Source organism: Salvelinus sp. IW2-2015, linkage group LG7 (genome assembly GCF_002910315.2).
Source record: "Salvelinus sp. IW2-2015 linkage group LG7, ASM291031v2, whole genome shotgun sequence".
Taxonomy (NCBI): domain Eukaryota; kingdom Metazoa; phylum Chordata; class Actinopteri; order Salmoniformes; family Salmonidae; genus Salvelinus; species Salvelinus sp. IW2-2015.
In genome coordinates, this window is record NC_036847.1 from 22,405,031 (window position 1) to 22,422,120 (window position 17,090).

At 43.6% G+C, this 17,090-nt stretch overlaps 1 protein-coding gene, 1 long non-coding RNA gene and 1 pseudogene across 2 annotated transcripts in view; 2 read left to right on the forward strand and 1 right to left on the reverse strand.

Annotated features, from left to right (window-relative positions):
* Nucleotides 1-7,192, reverse strand: part of LOC111966606 (uncharacterized) — a 34,746-nt gene extending 27,554 nt beyond the window's left edge. Inside the window, exons 1-2 of the long non-coding RNA XR_002877664.2 lie at nt 6,572-7,192; nt 5,256-5,473 (exon numbers count right to left, since the gene is read on the reverse strand). This is a non-coding gene — a long non-coding RNA (uncharacterized lncRNA). The remainder of the gene's footprint in view (nt 1-5,255; nt 5,474-6,571) is intronic.
* LOC111966605 (FERM domain-containing protein 4B-like) overlaps nt 1-11,068 on the forward strand; it is a 30,432-nt gene extending 19,364 nt beyond the window's left edge. The window contains exons 12-22 of the mRNA XM_023991403.2: nt 562-638; nt 737-875; nt 1,052-1,193; nt 1,379-1,512; nt 1,786-1,902; nt 2,607-2,835; nt 2,943-2,999; nt 3,102-3,372; nt 3,570-4,336; nt 4,571-4,701; nt 10,310-11,068. Of these exons, the coding sequence (XP_023847171.1) occupies nt 562-638; nt 737-875; nt 1,052-1,193; nt 1,379-1,512; nt 1,786-1,902; nt 2,607-2,835; nt 2,943-2,999; nt 3,102-3,372; nt 3,570-4,336; nt 4,571-4,701; nt 10,310-10,369 (2,124 nt within the window). The 3' untranslated portion in view covers nt 10,370-11,068. The remainder of the gene's footprint in view (nt 1-561; nt 639-736; nt 876-1,051; nt 1,194-1,378; nt 1,513-1,785; nt 1,903-2,606; nt 2,836-2,942; nt 3,000-3,101; nt 3,373-3,569; nt 4,337-4,570; nt 4,702-10,309) is intronic.
* Nucleotides 11,069-11,382: 314 nt separating this feature from the next.
* Nucleotides 11,383-17,090, forward strand: LOC111966607 (leiomodin-3-like; annotated as a pseudogene).

A 17,090-nucleotide genomic window follows, 5' to 3' on the forward strand; every position in this document is an offset into this window, starting at 1 on the left:
TAACAAGGCTGTATCTGCCTGCCTCGTGTGGCGAACCTAGACATGTTGATGAGTCATGCACCTCTGTGGATTCTTCATATCTTACTGTAAACAGTCAGCACCTGGAGGGGTTACTGAGCAATGTGATGAGCCATGGAAGCTGTTACATATTGTTATTTGTCTTTGTGGTATGCCCCTTTGTAGCAAAATGCTATTTACTCTGGACTAGCACCTGCATAATGATATAATGCTATCATAGACCTGACAGCCCTTGCCTGTTTCATGGCAGTTCAAGTTATAGTTGTGATTTAACTTACTTGATTAAAGGTTGCGGTTTGCTAGTTATTACATCATGGGATTGACTATGTGGGCATGTGTTATGACATAGCCAGGTCAGTATAAGGTCATTGTAATATATCTTTTGTGATTCATCATTACAGATGCTTATTATTTAACCATATACTTTATATGGGTACATATAAAGGTGTCATATGCAGGATTTGAGAGTTAAAGTTCAAGTAAATGTTTCACCAATCATTAAATCAGTTGTTTCTCTGTGTCTCTCTGTGTTTACCTCCATAGCTGTATCAGTGGAAGCAACTGGAGAACTTGTATTTTCAGGAGAAGAAATTTGCTGTTGAGGTGAATGACCCTCACAGGTGAGGGCAAGTCAAACTATAAATATTTATCACAACTGCATTTCCTAGACAACTAAAGAAGCTCTTCTTCCTGAGCCTAATGTATTACCTCTAAACAGGCGGGCAGTGACCAAGCGTACATTCGGCCAGACCGGCTTGGTCATCCACACATGGTACGCCAGCCATTCACTGATCAAAACCATCTGGGTCATGGCCATCAGTCAGCACCAGTTTTACTTGGACAGGAAGCAAAGCAAGGTACATATGTCATATTATCTCTTTTTAGTCCTGACTTAATCAGTGTACCTGTGTTCTGTACCTTCATGCGTCCCTAAATTAATAAATGTATTCATGTAGGATTAAATGCTGATATTTACATGTAGACAGTGTAGGTTTGTAGTATGTATTCACCCCATAAATCCCTAATCCAACAGGGTAAAATAACTGCAGCAAAAAGTTTGGGTGATATTGCCGTCGATCTAACAGAGCATGGAGGAGGAACCAAGATAACCAGACTAGGAGATAACCTAGAGCACAATCTCGTTATGGCTAGCACTGGTAGCCTGGCGTCAACAGGTAGGTCAGCATTCTGGTAGCTCAAAGTCTCTATTTAGCTAAGTGTTTCTCTTTTGAAATACCTGTATAAAGGGCTAGGAAAAATATACCCTTATTTGTATGCACTTTGTGTTAGAAAAAGTACAGCCAAATCTTACACATAGGCCTAAGGTACATTTATAGTGTAAACAATGTCACCACTACAGGGTCTGCCGATTCAACGGTGGACGAAGAGCAGAGAAAGGAGAAGATCTCTGAGCTAAAGAAGAAGGAACAAGAGATCCAAGACGTCTTGACCCAGAAAACAAAGGAGCTGAAGAAAATCTGCTTGCTGGAGGCGGTGAGAGACCCATTTTTCTCTTAGACAATTACTTACATTGATTTTTGGAGGTGCCAGGCTGATACACTTCAGCAATTAATTTCAGTCAGGGTCAGTCAGTGAAACACCAGTCAAGCTACTGTACAAATTGCTTTAGTTTGGGCAATTGAGACTATTGGAGTGAAACACTGTGTAACTGTACGAGCCTGTGTGCCACAGAGAGTGTCTGTTTTGTGTTTTCTCACGTTGTTTTCTGTAAAGCTAACTGACCTGGATGTTTTGTTGTGTTTCCAGGAGCTCACGGGCAAACTGCCAAAAGAGTATCCCTTGTTTGCAGGCGAGAGACCTCCTGATGTCAGACGACGCGTTGGAACGACCTTCAAACTGGATGACCTCTTCCCATACAACGAGGTCTGTATTGAAACTGCACTGTTCAGTATATGACATGTATTTTGCTAACTAATCTAGGAACTTAGAACCAAATCTCACATTCATGTGTAGCACATGGGGATGTGTGGAATTTACTCTTCAGCCTGAAGTGCCGCCACTTGCGCTGCCGAATTATTAACTTTTCGGTGGTGCCGAACTGGTAATACGCTTCAGGAGGGCGGTCATGTGTGCTAGCAAGGCAGAGGTCCTGTGTTCCAGCCTTTGTGTGAGCCCAATCAGGAAGCGGTACCTGCTAAGCAAGCAGTGTGACATCCGTTGTACAAGTTGGCCTTGTTAAGTTTGTAACAAGACTAATATTTTGCAGAATATGACATAACATGAATTCCAGGAATTCCTCAGGGATTTGAACTTGGGGTTTTAGGATATTACTGTAAGCAGAGAAACACGTGTACTGTACACTGAAAAAAAAAATTGTGTTATGAATGGAATGTGATGAAGTTAGGATCATGTCCTGTCCTGTTTCGTATGGATAACGTGTTGATGAGTTGCCAGATGCATTTCCCAATACAGGCACATACTGCAAAATATTATGTTGTTGATATGACTACATTATACTGTAATTTACAATTGGATATTGCATGTAAAGTGCTCAGTGGATATTGAAATGGATCTGCCATTCTCTGCTGTAATAATGTCTATAATAATGTCTGTACTCTGATCTTTAGGACCCTTATCTGAGGAACCTGGAGAGCAGGTTTGCTCTGCAGCAGAAGATCGTAGAAGCAGCTAAGAAGCTGGCCTCAGAGGCAGAGCTCTGTAAGACGGTGAAGAGGAAGAGGAGGAGGAACTGTCAGGACGCCATGAGGAAACTGCAGCAGGTTGAAGACGAGATGAACCAGTACAGAATCAAGAAAGGCAAGAAGCCTACCCAAAGAGCCTCTGTGATTATCGCAGGTACTGGAGATAAAGATCGACAAACACATGCACTTACATTCCACAATATGACTTTAGACATTTGTACTGTAATCTGTAGCCTATAATATACTTTCCTTCTTCCCCAGATGAATTTATCCATTTAGAGACCAGCTCCCTGTCAGATAGTCAGATTCTGGATGACGGTGAGTGGGACACAGAGTTCAGTCATACAGTAGCTACCTGACCTTTGTTGCACAGCTGCTTTACCAATCCCATCTGATCATGAGTTTTGTATTTTGGTCCAGATGACGCTGATGGTGCTCAGAGGCCCCGGTCACGGTCTGTCCAGTGCTCCCCTCAGCTCAGCCCTGCGCACTCCCTAGATCACCACAACAACAAGAGTCTCAACAGGTTAGCGTTTGACGGCCAGGATGCTTCACACCACTACCACCCCAGAGAAGTGTCATCCGCACACAGCAGCCCCTACAAAACCTTACCCAGACCTCCACGGGACGCACGCAGCATGCCCTCCACCCCCGTTATGACCCGCAACGCCTACAGCAGCAGCCAGCTCAGGTGAGACCCTCCACCACCCCTCAGACCATGCCTAGCCAAACCCTTACCCTCTCACCCCGACCCTGAACATTTAACCTATACTCTCCTACCTTACCTGCATCCCACCGTTTAACAGAAAACAATGGTAATTTAGTATGCTGTACATCTGGATTTCTTAACCATAGRATTTGCTTATTTTTTGTGTGTGACTTTTGCAGGTCAGATGGGAACTCTCAGTCCTTCAGGCACCGCAGTGGGAGTCTGGAGTCACAGCAACGGCTATTAAAGGATACTGACTCAGAGAAGCCAGTGTTTACCCAGTCCCCTGCCAGCAGGAACAGCACAGAAGCCCTGGGGGACTGCTCCTCCTACACCAGCCAGCCCAGCTTGGACTACGCAGGCAATCCCCACTACTGCACCCTGGACTCTCGGACCCGCAACCATCAGCTGCACAGGAGGGTGGAGGTCTACGGTAATACAGGCAGTATGCCCAATTTGGTCCAGAACCATATCGGCTTTAGTGATACTTACGAGCCCCAGGCACACTACGCGCCAACTGCTTACTACGTGGCAGGCTACCCCTGTCCAGACATGGAGCCATACTCCAACGGTGCTTACGTCTATGAGAACGAGATGGAGGGCCACTACAATGTCAACCCCTCCTACCAAGTCCACAATTACGGACACGAGCGATACAGGACCTACAGTAGTGATCGGGCGGACAGCCTTGCTCAGAACCCCTACGCTACCATGAGATTGCCCCGGACCAGACATGGACCCCGCAATGAGCCCTTACAGAAGAACATGCAGAAGGCCATGGTGGCTGAGCACCTGAGAGGATGGTACCACCGCAGCGGGGGCCACATAGAGGCAGGTAGAGGTCTGGCTGGGTATGACTACAATAACGGCTCTCAGCTCAGCCTTGGATACCAGACCATGCCAGCCCCCTTCAGCCACTCCAGCCGAACCACCTCCTACTCCTCAGGTAGGGGTTGATCCTGCTTCTCATCATACTGCAACAGGTCACCTCAGAAACCATACTCTGTCTGTTCACCCTCAGTAACACAGAGGGACATGTTTTTTTCTGATTAATACAATTCATACATTCCTAACATACTGTATGAAAATATTATTCTGTATTGATTGTTAGGATGTCATTCACTGAGACTCCCCTTTATGTTTCTGGCTTTAGTGCAACTAAAAAGTGTTCTCTTTCTAGTTTCCTCATCCACCAGCACAGGAAACTGGCGCAGCCAGCTAACTGTGGGTCTAACAGACAATMATAACATGGCAGAGTCACCACAGCACCATCACCCATGGCACCTACAACCGGAGCCCCACCCATATCAGGTGAGTACCTACCACAGCTCCACACCTACATGTAGTCATCTATATATCCCATATGATTTTAGAGGAAATAGTAGCACTAATTGTGTGACCTAAACTAAGGGAAATAAAATGTTTCAATCAAGACCAGTCTTATGAGGGTTATTTAGCCAGCAGCATACCACCCTGCAGCCACTGCTGGCTTGTCTCTAAAGCTAAGCAGGGTTGGTCCCTGGATGGGGGGTCCCTGGATGGGAGACCAGATGCTGCTGGAAGTGGTGTTAGAGGGCCAGTAGGAGGCACTCTTTCCCCTGGTCAAAATAAAACATCTCAATTCCAAAGGGCAGTGATTGGAGACATTGCCCTGTGTAGGGGTGGGATGTTAAACAGGTGGTCTGACTGTGGTTACTAAAGATCTCATGGCACCTATCATAAGAGTAGGGGTGTCTTGGCTAAATTCCTAATCTGGTGCTCATACCATCATGGCCACCTAATCATCCCCAGTTTCCAATTGATTCATTCATCTTCCCTGTAACTATGCCCAAGATTGAAGCTGTAAATGAGAATGTGTTACTTACCAGGTAAAAACATTTTCCTTCTCCCTATGCACAATGGCAGTTATTCTTGTGGATGTCATCTCTGTTGACTCTGTGTTTGCCCGTAACGACATTGAGCCTCAGGACCATCCTAGCGTTCGTTGTCACCACTTGCCGCTATCCTTCCACCTGCTCGTAATACTCCTGCATCCTCTCCTCCACCTTCATCCTGTTCCTCATGATTGGACAGGTCATTTTGGCTGTCAGATAAGGATAACATTTTAAAGTCTATGAACAGTCTTTGATAGTAAGTGACATCAGTGTGTTTGGCCTGTTGGTGTGAAACTAAACCCCAGTAACGAAGCAGTCTCTAATGAGTGTTGGTGTGTTTTGTGAACTGGTGATCTTTTCACTTTCTTCCTATCTTTCACGATCTGTCCATCCTCAAGTACATAGATTTCCCCCAGAATGCAATGTGTTGAAGAGGTCTGATACGATGCCGGTAGAGTCAGTAGAGATGTTTGGTGCTGTGGCCAATAGCACTGAGGAAGACTATTAGGCAGCCATTCAAACACAGAAGGGTGAGATGCAAATAGGCTGTGGTAGTGGTAATCCATTTCCATCAGTGCCACTGTTTTCAGTTTCCATCTGCGTCTCATCATTTGTCATATTGATCAATATAGTGTAGCTCATTTAGTGGCATGAAAATCAAGGTGAAATCAATATGTAGACCATCCATTAAATTTACAGCCAGAGCAGTGGTAACACATTCTGCCAAGGCCCAACCCAGATACTTCTAGCTCATGGATGACCATGCCTTACCCGCTCGATCAAAGATTTTGCCAAATTATCTTGGTCTATTAGCAGGCTCACAAATTCAGTATGGCTGCATCCCACTGGGAAAACAGATTGAATCAATGTTTGTCAAGTTGTCTAGGTGTTATAATTATTTCAGCTCTGCCCAAACTTGAAAACGGCTTGCTCAACATGTGAAGGATGCAAAGGGACAACTCAATTCCTTTTTAGTGTTTTATTATGGTTTTGATGCCATTTGTTGAATATGTTTTAACAGTTGATTTGTTGAATAGAGTAGTTGAATGACAGAGGAATAGGAAGATAACCTTAAACAGAGAATAAACTTGCATTATTTTACACAATAAACAATGCATGACACAGCAACAAAGCATGGCTTTGAATAAAGTAAACGTTTAAACAATTTAATCTAGCACTTCAAGCAATTACTTCTGCAGTCAGAAAATATCCACAAAAAAAGAAGTCACCACTCCTACCAGAGTTAAACATGTAAATTGTGCTAAGCACTGGATGCAACATAATAAATAATTCCAAACATTACATACCAGTTGCGTCTTTAGGGTTGAACAKTGAGCTGTTTGTATGTTGAGGACCCAAGCAAAGCTAAGCCCAAACATTTTATASCCATGCTTATCTGCCAGGTGCGCATGTAAAAGTAGTCCCTCCAGAAATCCTGGCTCAATTTTTTAGTTCCACCCGTGTTTTTGGGTTATCTGCCCTCTTGAGGCCTGGAGTTCTTTAAAGGAAGAGCTGCCATTGTGCTCATGTTTTGAGTGTTCTGTTTTTTGACGCAACAATGTTGTTTCCATTTCAACAAAATAATGAAATGTGATGATGTTGAATCATCATGGAAAACTGATTGGATTTTCAAAATGTAAGGGAATTTAGCATTTTTTTCACCCAARTTTTAACCTAAATCCAGTGACATGGTGAAATGTTTTGTTGATTTCACGTTGAATTCACATTAGTTGACAACTCAAACATTTAAATCAAAACTAGACGTTGAACTGACGTCTGTGCCCAGTAAAATGTGAAGCAAATGTTACATTACATCCTGTAGCTAGAAACCCCACTTTCACATTGTCTACCTTCACATACACAGTTTACACACCACATCCTCCACATACTGTACCTCATAGCACCAGTAGTAGAATTCACCTACTTTCGCTTGCCTCTCATTAGTGTAAATTGTGATCCATATTAAGTGGAAAGTTCTAATTTCACATTTTACATTCCTTATATTATTGCATGGCATGCTTGACAAGACAGTAGGTCGTTTGCTTTTGTTAAACATCCTTCTTTCTAAAAACATATTTTTTCATGGTGTTTATCTTTGGTTTGTTCTGTTCCATTTTCATGCCTGTACAGTAGATTATAATCTCAGCTGTTGCAGCATGCAGGGGGTTTCATGCAGTAAATCAAATCAAATTTATTTGTCACATACACATGGTTAGCAGATGTTAATGCGAGTGTAGCGAAATGCTTGTGCTTCTAGTTCCGACAATGCAGTAATAACCAACGAATAATCTAACCTAACAATTCCACAACAGCTACCTTATACACACAAGTGTAAAGGGATAAAGAATATGTACATAAAGATATATGAATGAGTGATGGTACAGAACYGCATAGGCAGGATGCAGTAGATGGTATAGTGTACAGTCTATACATATGAGATGAGTAATGTAGGGTATGTAAACATAAAGTGGCATAGTTTAAAGTGGCTAGTGATACATGTATTACATAAAGATGGCAAGATGCAGTGGATGATATACAGTACAGTATATACAGTGGGGAGAACAAGTATTTGATACACTGACGATTTTGCAGGTTTTCCTACTTACAAAGCATGTAGAGGTCTGTAATTTTTATCATAGGTACACTTCAACTGTAGAGACAATTAAAACAAATCCAGAAATCACATTGTATGATTTTTAAGTAATTAATTCGCATTTTATTGCATGACATAATATTTGATACATCAGAAAAGCAGAACTTAATATTGTACAGAACCTTGTTTGCAATTACAGAGATCATACGTTTCTGTAGTTCTTGACCAGGTTTGCACACACTGCAGCAGGGATTTTGGCCCACTCCTCCATACAGACCTTCTCCAGATCCTTCAGGTTTCGGGCTGTCGCTGGGCAATACGGACTTTCAGCTCCTCCAAAGATTTTCTATTGGGTTCAGGTGGAGACTGGCTAGGCCACTCCAGGACCTTGAATCCTTCTTACGGAGCCACTCTTAGTTGCCCTGCGTGTGTTTTCGGGTCGTGCATGCTGGAACCCAGCACGACTATCTTCAATGCTCTTACTGAGGGAAGGAGGTGTTTGGCCAAGATCTCGACGACATGGCCCATCCATCCTCCCTCAATACGGTGCAGTCATCCTGTCCCCTTTGCAGAAAAGCATCCCAAAGAATGAGTTTCCACTCCAAGCTTCACGGTTAGGATGGTGTTTCTTGGGTTTGACTAATCCTTCTTCTTCCTCCAAAACGGCGGTGGAGTTTAGACCAAAAAGCTATTTTTGTCTCATCAGACCACATGACCTTCTCCAATTCCTCTCCTGGATCATCCAGATGGTCATGTGCAAACTTCAGACGGGCCTGGACATGCGCTGGCTTAGCAGGGGACCTTTGCGTGCGCGAGGATTTAAATCCATGACGGCGTAGTGTGTTACTAATGGTTCTTTAGAGAACGTGGTCCCAGCTCTCTTCAGGTCATTAACCAGGTCTGCCGTGTAGTTCTGGGCTGATCCTCACCTTCCTCATGATCATTTGATGCCCCACGAGGTGAGATCTTGCATGGAGCCCCAGACCGAGGTGGATTGACGTCATCTTGAACTTCTTCCATTTTCTAATAATTGCGCCAACAGTTGTTCCTTCTCCCAAGCTGCTTACCTATTGTCCTGTAGCCCATCCAGCCTTGTGCAGGTTCTACAATTTTATCCCTGATGTCCTTAACAGCTCTCTGGTCTTGCCATGTGGAGGGTGGAGTCTTGTTTGATTGAGTGGTGGACAGGTGCTTTTATACAGGTAACGAGTTCAAACAGGTGCAGTTAATACAGGTAATGAGTGGAGAACAGGAGGCTTCTTAAAGAAAAACGAACGGGTCTGTGAGAGCCGGAATTCTTACTGGGTTGGTAGGTGATCAATACTTATGTCATGCAATAAAATGCGAATTAATATTCTACATACACAAATGTGATTTTCTGGATTTTGTTATTAATTCCGTCTCTACCAGTTGAGTGTACCTATGATAAAAATTACAGACCCACTCTACATGCTTTGTAATAGCAAAACTGAAAATCGGCAGTGTATCACATCATACTTGTCTCCTCCCACTTGACATATCATATGAGATGTAGTAGTAGGGTAGTAACATATATATTAACTGTTTAAGATGGCTATGATACATTTTATATTCATAATTCAATTCCCATTATTAAAGTGGCTGGAGTTGAGTCAGTATGTTGGCAGCGGCCACTAAAATGTTAGTGGTGGCTGTTTAACAGTCTGATGGCCTTGAGATAGAAGCTGTTTTTCAGTCTCTTCGGTCCCTGCTTTGATGCACCTGTACTGACCTGTTGCTCTGATGGTATAGCGGGACAGGCAGTGGCTCGGTGGGTTGTTGTCCTTGATGATCTTATGGCTTCCTGTGACATCGGGTGGTAAGAGGTTCCTGGAGGGAGCTAGTTTGACCCCGGTGATCGTTGTGCAGACCTATCATACCTGGAGAGCCTTTACGGTTGTGGCGGAGCGGAGGGGTCCCGTTTTTGCGTACGCCACGGCCTGATACAGCCCGAGGATGTCTAGCGCTGGATTGTGCATACTGGTAGAAGTTTTGTAGGAAGCTGCTATTGGTTGACAAGCCGAATTTCTTCAGCCTCCTGAGGTTGAAGAGGCGCTGCTAGACAGCGCTTCTTCACACGTTCTGTGTGGGTAGGAACCAATTCAGGTTTGTTCCGGATTGTGTAGGGCAGAAACTTGTAAAATCTTTCCCACTTCTCCACATCTGGTGCTGCTTCCGTCGATGTGGATAGGGGGGTGCTTCCTCTGCTGTTTCCTGAAGTCCACAATCATCTCCWTTGTTTTGTTGACGTTGAGTATGAGGTTATTTTCCTGACACCACACTCCGAGGGCCCTCACCTCCTCCCTGTAGGCCGTCTCGTCGTTGTTGGTAATCAATATTACCAACAATAATATGTAATATGCTATCCTAAAGTATGGGAGTCTTTTATATTGACCTTGACTCAAATGTGTATGTTTTCATATCTTCATTACAGGAGAATATACATGGATGGAAATTACATGAGCATCCACTGAAGTTAAGAGGACTGGAATGAAATCTGTCACAATGACCCTGACACTGGAAGCACAGACCTCTGGAAGGATGCCAACTAACCAATCTGTATACATACTATGAAGCTTGAGAATGACTCTCCCATGTGCCTTGGATTGGATGGAGATCGATATTATTCAGGAAGACATGGATGTGGTGATGGCACAAATGCAAAGTTTTGCTGATCTGGAAAAGCAGCTTCATCATTGTGAATTTCAAACCCTGGGATATCTTTGATCCAAATATATTGAACCTATTGTATTATGTCATTATACATATTGTAAATCAACTTTAATATCTTTGTAAAACATTTAGGTATACATTTTGGAGTTATTATTCACAAAATGTGATAACAAAATAATAAACTAAACCTTCTTTAGTCCKAGGTTATCAATCCATGGACTGACACTCTCTCCTCTCCCAAGTATGAATCTGAATGTACATGTTTATAGATTATTATTATTTGTGAATGTGTTGTTGTGGTGTAAATTGCTTGCATGTGGAGAACATAAACTTTTGATAAGTAGGTTTTTGTATTATGTAAAAAGATATGTCTTTGAACTGGATAACCCTCAAATAATATTCCTTTATTTGTTTCTCTACATATTTCTACATTGTCCATGTATTGTTTGTCTTCTCCTACTCTGAGTGAATATCTCCCATTTGGATTTGGGACATTAATAAAAACCAGTGTGAGACTTTATTTGTAGTGTGACTTCTTTAGCCCTGTGTGTGATAAACAAGACTTTCTCAATTACATGCTACAGGGGGTCATACTGATAACAGGACATTCCCATTGAGTATAACAACAACCCTCTACATATCAGATATTCTCATTTATATCAGCTGTTCATTGTTGTGCTTTAGGGAGATATTATTACATTTTTCAGGGAACTCTGGGGGATTGGGCGGAGCCCTCTACGCAGTGGACCCTAGGATTCCTTCCCAGGCCTGTAAAAAAACAATTCACCTGTTACTGTCTATCTCCCCCTCTTCCTGTTTCCCAATCAACTGCCATGCTGAAAGATCATGAAGCCTGTTTAGCTGACTCAAGCTGCTGAAAAAGGAATATGTTAGTATGTCTCCCCTGACCCTCTTGCACCATAAATATTTTCCATGTGATCCTATGTGTTAATTTTAGACTTTGTCTGAGGCGTGAGCGGGCCATTTACCAGCTAGAGACAGAGCCAGTAGCACTGTCCACTCGGCTCTAGAACTGTTCAGCCATTGTGGATATACTTTTTACACTTTAGGTTGATTGACAAGCAGTTTATTTTGTCAAACGACTTCTAGATGGATATGTCCAACCAAAGGGACCGGAACATGGAGAACATAAATTAGGAAGACATTGATGAAGATGATATCCTGGCTAGCTTGTCTCCTGAGGATCTTCAAGAACTCCAGAAAGAGATGGATGTTTTAGCTCCAGACGAGAGAGTACCGCTTGGTCAGAGACAGAAGGACCAGCAGAAAGAAAAGCCATCCGCAGACTCTGATGATGAAGACATCGATGAAAATTACATCCTGGCAAACTTGTCTCCTGAGGAGCTGAAAGAGCTCCAGAAAGAGATGGACGTTATAGCCCCAGATGAGAGGGTACCTGTGGATCAGAGGCAGAAGAGCCAGACAGAGAAGGTYCCCACACGCTCGTTTGATCACAGGGGCCTGGTGGATTATCTATACTGGGAGAAGGAGTCAAAACGCATGCTGGAGGAGGAAAGGGTCCCGGTCACTCTACTGCCCAATAAGGTAAGGGACTACATAACCAATGGTCAACATACCGTAGATATAGCCTTCAAATAGGGTGGCTGGTAGCCTAGTGGTTAGAGCATTGGGCCAGAAATCAAAAGATTGCTGGTTTGAATACCTGAGTAGACAAGGTGAAGAATCTGTTGATGTGCCCTTGAGCAAGGCACTTAACCCTAATTTTCTCCAGGGGCGCCGTACTACTATGGCTGACCCTGTAAAACAATACATTTCACTGCACCTATCTGGTGAAACATCTTAATATATCATACTCTATACCACTTTAATTATTATAACATTATAAACAAACATAATTAACTGACTGACTGTATGTTCTACAAGGCTAAGTTMATTAAATTATTGTACTACTTGTCTTCATCAGAAAACCATGGAAGAGGATGCTGAAAAGAAAGAAAACACTGAACACATGGAAATTGTGTATGAGGTGCAAGAAGAAGACATTGAGGTGGAAGCTACAGATGGTGTTGAAGGAGAGGAAATGATAGTGGAGGAAGAGGATGAGGATAGAAAGAACATAAACTATGAAAGGGTCATAGAAAAACATGAACATCCAGTGAATAAACATTTAAATGAGTCATTTGATGACAATAGCACAAACACTGTATACACTACCAGTCCCTTGCAGCCCCCTCCAGAGTTCACCAACAAGAAAGAGGAGAAAGAGACTGAGAGCAGAGAGCAAAAAAAGAGCACATCACAAATATCTGAGAAAGTAGAAATGAACACCACAGAGACTCCTGAAGGAACAGAGATGACTCCAGAGGAGAAGAGGGCCTGTTTTGTCCCAGAGAAAGAGGTGCGAGTAATAAACAAGCTAAGTATTCCATCGCTGGCCCTTGGCGGTGGCCTTGGTGGGGCCAAGAAGACATCAAGACCCTCAGGGAATGAGACAAACCTGGACACCACCCTGGATAAGATATGCCACAACAACCTCACTATCACAAATGTAAACCTGAACAACATAGAAAACATTCCCAAAGAAATGCTTGTAGAATACGTCAATGCCTTGAAGAAGAACAAACACGTCAAAACCTTCAGCATAGCCAACACCGGTGCAGACGAAAACATTGCCTTCACCCTGGCCAACATGCTGAGAGAGAACCGTAGCATCACCACACTGAACATAGAGTCTAACTTCATAACAGGGAAGGGCATCATTGCCATTATCCGCTGCCTCACTAAGCTCCGCTTCCACAACCAGAGACACGTGCTGGGCCACCACGCGGAGATGGAGGTGTCGCTCAAGGCCAACAATACCCTCCTGAAGATGGGCTACCACTTTGAGCAGGCAGGGCCTAGGATGGTGGTGACTAACCTACTGACCAGGAACCTGGACTGCCAGAGACAACAGAGGAACGAGGAGCAGAGCAAGCAGCAGAAGCAGGAGCAGAAGGAGGTGTTTGAGATGTATGAACGGGCTCTGAACCTGCCCCCAGGGCTGCTGGCGATGCTTGGCTACGTTCCTCCCGAAATAGCGGCCCTCATGCCGCAGCTCCCCAAGGATCCACAGGGTCCCATGGAACCCAAACCAGAGACCTTCTCCCGAGTCAAGCAGTCCAACACTTCTCCACAGTATCAACACAAGCAGCTTTACCACACTCCACAGCGCAACCCCATTCCACAACAGCCCCCCCAGCATGGACTCGTCTGGTAACCCTCTAAGAGACATCCAGCTGAAGAGGACCCCCAAAAAGCGTGACCCTTTTCTGGATCTGGACCCAAGGGACGACAGGAGAGCAGAGACGCTGAACGTCCAGCTCAATAACACAACAGGAAAACAGAGGGGTACAGGCGTTGATGAGATGGTAGAACTGAAGGCCACTCTGAAAGATGTGATGAAGACATTAAAGCCTGTTCCTCGGAGGCGGCAGCCACCCAAGGTGGATGTGACGCCCCGCGATGAACTGCTTAACGAGATCAAAAAGAGCAATGTGGCCTATCTCAAAGCCGTGAGTACAACTGATGATTCTCAGATTAGCACAGGGTCACTAACAGACATATTGTTCGCAAACTTGATCTGACCAGCCTTCACAGTGTTTAGTCAGATGTCAGAAGTTGTCTGATTATTGCTTAAAACATTTTTTTGCAATATAAACTCAGCAAAAAAATAAACTTCCCTGTTTCAGGACCCTGTCTTTCAAAGATAATTCGTAAAAATCTAAATTACTTAACAGATCTTCATTGTAAAGGGTTTAAACACTGTTTCCCATGCTTGCTCAATGAACCATAAACAATTAATGAACATGCACCTGTGGAACGGTCGTTAAGACACTAACAGCTTACAGACGGTAGGCAATTAAGGTCACAGTTATGAAAACTTAGGACTAAAGAGGCCTTTCTACTGACTCTGAAAAACACCAAAAGAAAGATGCCCAGGGTCCCTGCTCATCTGCGTGAACGTGCCTTGGGCATGCTGCAAGGAGGCATGAGGACTGCAGATGTGCCCCAGGGCAATAAATTGCAATGTCCGTACTGTGAGACGCCTAAGACAGCGCTACACGGAAACAGGACGGACAGCTGATCATCCTCTCAGTGGCAGACCACGTGTAACAACACCTGCACAGGATCGGTACATCCGAACATCACACCTGCGGGACAGGTACAGGATGGCAACAACAACTGCCCGAGTTACACCAGGAACGCACAATCCCTCCATCAGTGCTCAGACTGTCCGCAGTAGGCTGAGAGAGGCTGGACTGAGGGCTTGTAGGCCTGTTGTAAGGCAGGTCCTCACCAGACATCACCGGCAACAACGTTGCCTACGGGCACAAACCCACCGTTGCTGGACCAGACAGGACTGYCAAAAAGTGCTCTTCCCTGACGAGTCACGGTTTTGTCTCACCAGGGGGGATGGTCGGATTCGCGTTTATCGTCGAAGGAATGAGCTTTACACCGAGGCCTGTACTCTGGAGCGGGGTCGATTTTGAGATGGAGGGTCCGTCATGGTCTGGAGCGGTGTGTCACAGCATCATCGGACTGAGCTTGTTGTCATTGCAGGCAATCTAAACACTGTGCGTTACAGGGAAGACATCCTCCTCCATCATGTGGTACCCTTCCTGCAGGCTCATCCTGACATGACCCTCCAGCATGACAATGCCACCAGCCATACTGCTCGTTCTGTGCGTGATTTCCTGCAAGAGAGGAATGTCAGAGTTCTGCCATGGCCAGCGAAGAGCCCGGAACTCAATTCCATTGAGCACGTCTGGGACCTGTTGGATCGAAGGGTGAGGGCTAGGGCCATTCCCTCCAGAAATGTCTGGGATCTTGCAGGTGCCTTGGTGGAAGAGTGGGGTAACATCTCACAGTAAGAACTGGCAAATCTGGTGCAGTCCATGAGGAGGAGATGCACTGCAGTACTTAATGCAGCTGGTGGCCAGACCAGATACTGACTGTCACTTTTGATTTTGACCCCCCCTTTGTTCAGGGACACATTATTCAATTTCTGTTCGTCACATGTCTGTGGAACTTGTTCAGTTTATGTCTCAGCTGTTGAATCCTGTTATGTTCATACAAATATTTACACATGTTAAGTTTGCTGAAAATAAACGCAGTTGACAATGAGAGGATGTTTCTTTTTTTGCTGAGTTTATGTATTGTGGAACACTCTTGAACTGGAGAAACTTAGTCCAATCAAGCTTGTTAGCTTTAACCCATATTAGACACACGCTAGCAAATATGTACACCAGATTTATAGTGTGAAATTCAAATAATGTGATATATCTGTGTATCCTCCACTGCCAATCAAAGCTCTCTCACAGCTGTTTCTTTGTATAATGTATTACTCCTACAGGTGCCGCTCCCCAAAGAATTGGAATCAAGAGAAACCAGTCTCTTCAATCTCTGAGGAATTTACAACACCAGGCTGTGTTTGTTCAACATGATGTGTTTAATGTCTTCCACTTGTAACAATAGTCTGCTTCCCCTTGTAACAATAGTCAGTTCTCATGGTCAGGCAGAACAAGTTCTGTTCTTTGAGGTTTGGAGGAACTTTTATGGTATTTGGATATGAGCCTACAGCTGGAAAATGCACAATGAAGTCTCAATGAAGAATGTCTAAGAAAACATTTGTTTGTGTAAAATTCCATGACTTTGTACAGCCCCAAGTCCATAGTACATCCTCTACTGATGACTTGGATCTTTCATATATGGGTTTTTAAAACCACTATGGTGTCTAACTACCAACTTTGCAATATTGATATAGCTGAACACCATATACAGAATATATAGTATATGGAGGAACCATGAAAAAAAACCGTTTTAGTACTGGATTCAATCCGTATTACAAAAGATCTACGTCAAAATGTAAAGTTAATTTCCGATTGACCCGACATATGCAGCCTTCACCGTGAATGCAGTCTCCGCGAACACAAGAACATTGCCTTTCGGGYCTCTATTCAATCCGTATTGCTGAAGGTCAGCATTACAGCGTGATTGAAATTTAAAGGCAATGTTCCCGCGTTAGCAGAGACTGCATTCACGGTAAACGCTGCATATGTCAGCTCAATAGTAAATTATCTTAACATTTTGATTGCGCAATCTGTAACGCTTTAGCAATACAGGTTGAATCAAACCCTACATTTCAATGAGCTATAATGTGGATCTTCCATGATACTTTGGCGATACGGTTGAATCCAGCCCTTAGTCTTTTACTGTGTAAAACAGTGTGGATCAGTGGTTCAGGGACTGGATTAATAACTGTATTGACATAAAAAATCAGTGTACATACAAAATGTTTCGGATGTCAATCTTTCCTTCATTAACATACATTTGTATGATCTTACAGTTGCGTCAAAAAATACTGGTACCCTTGCACTTTTCTTAAATAATTCCCTATTTCTTCTAAGTTGAAATTGAAAATAACTCTCCACACCTTGTTATTGGATTTTCAACATTTCAGAACCAATTTTATTTTTGTAAAATGTTTTTTTATTTTAATTCAAAAAATAAAGACAAATGGC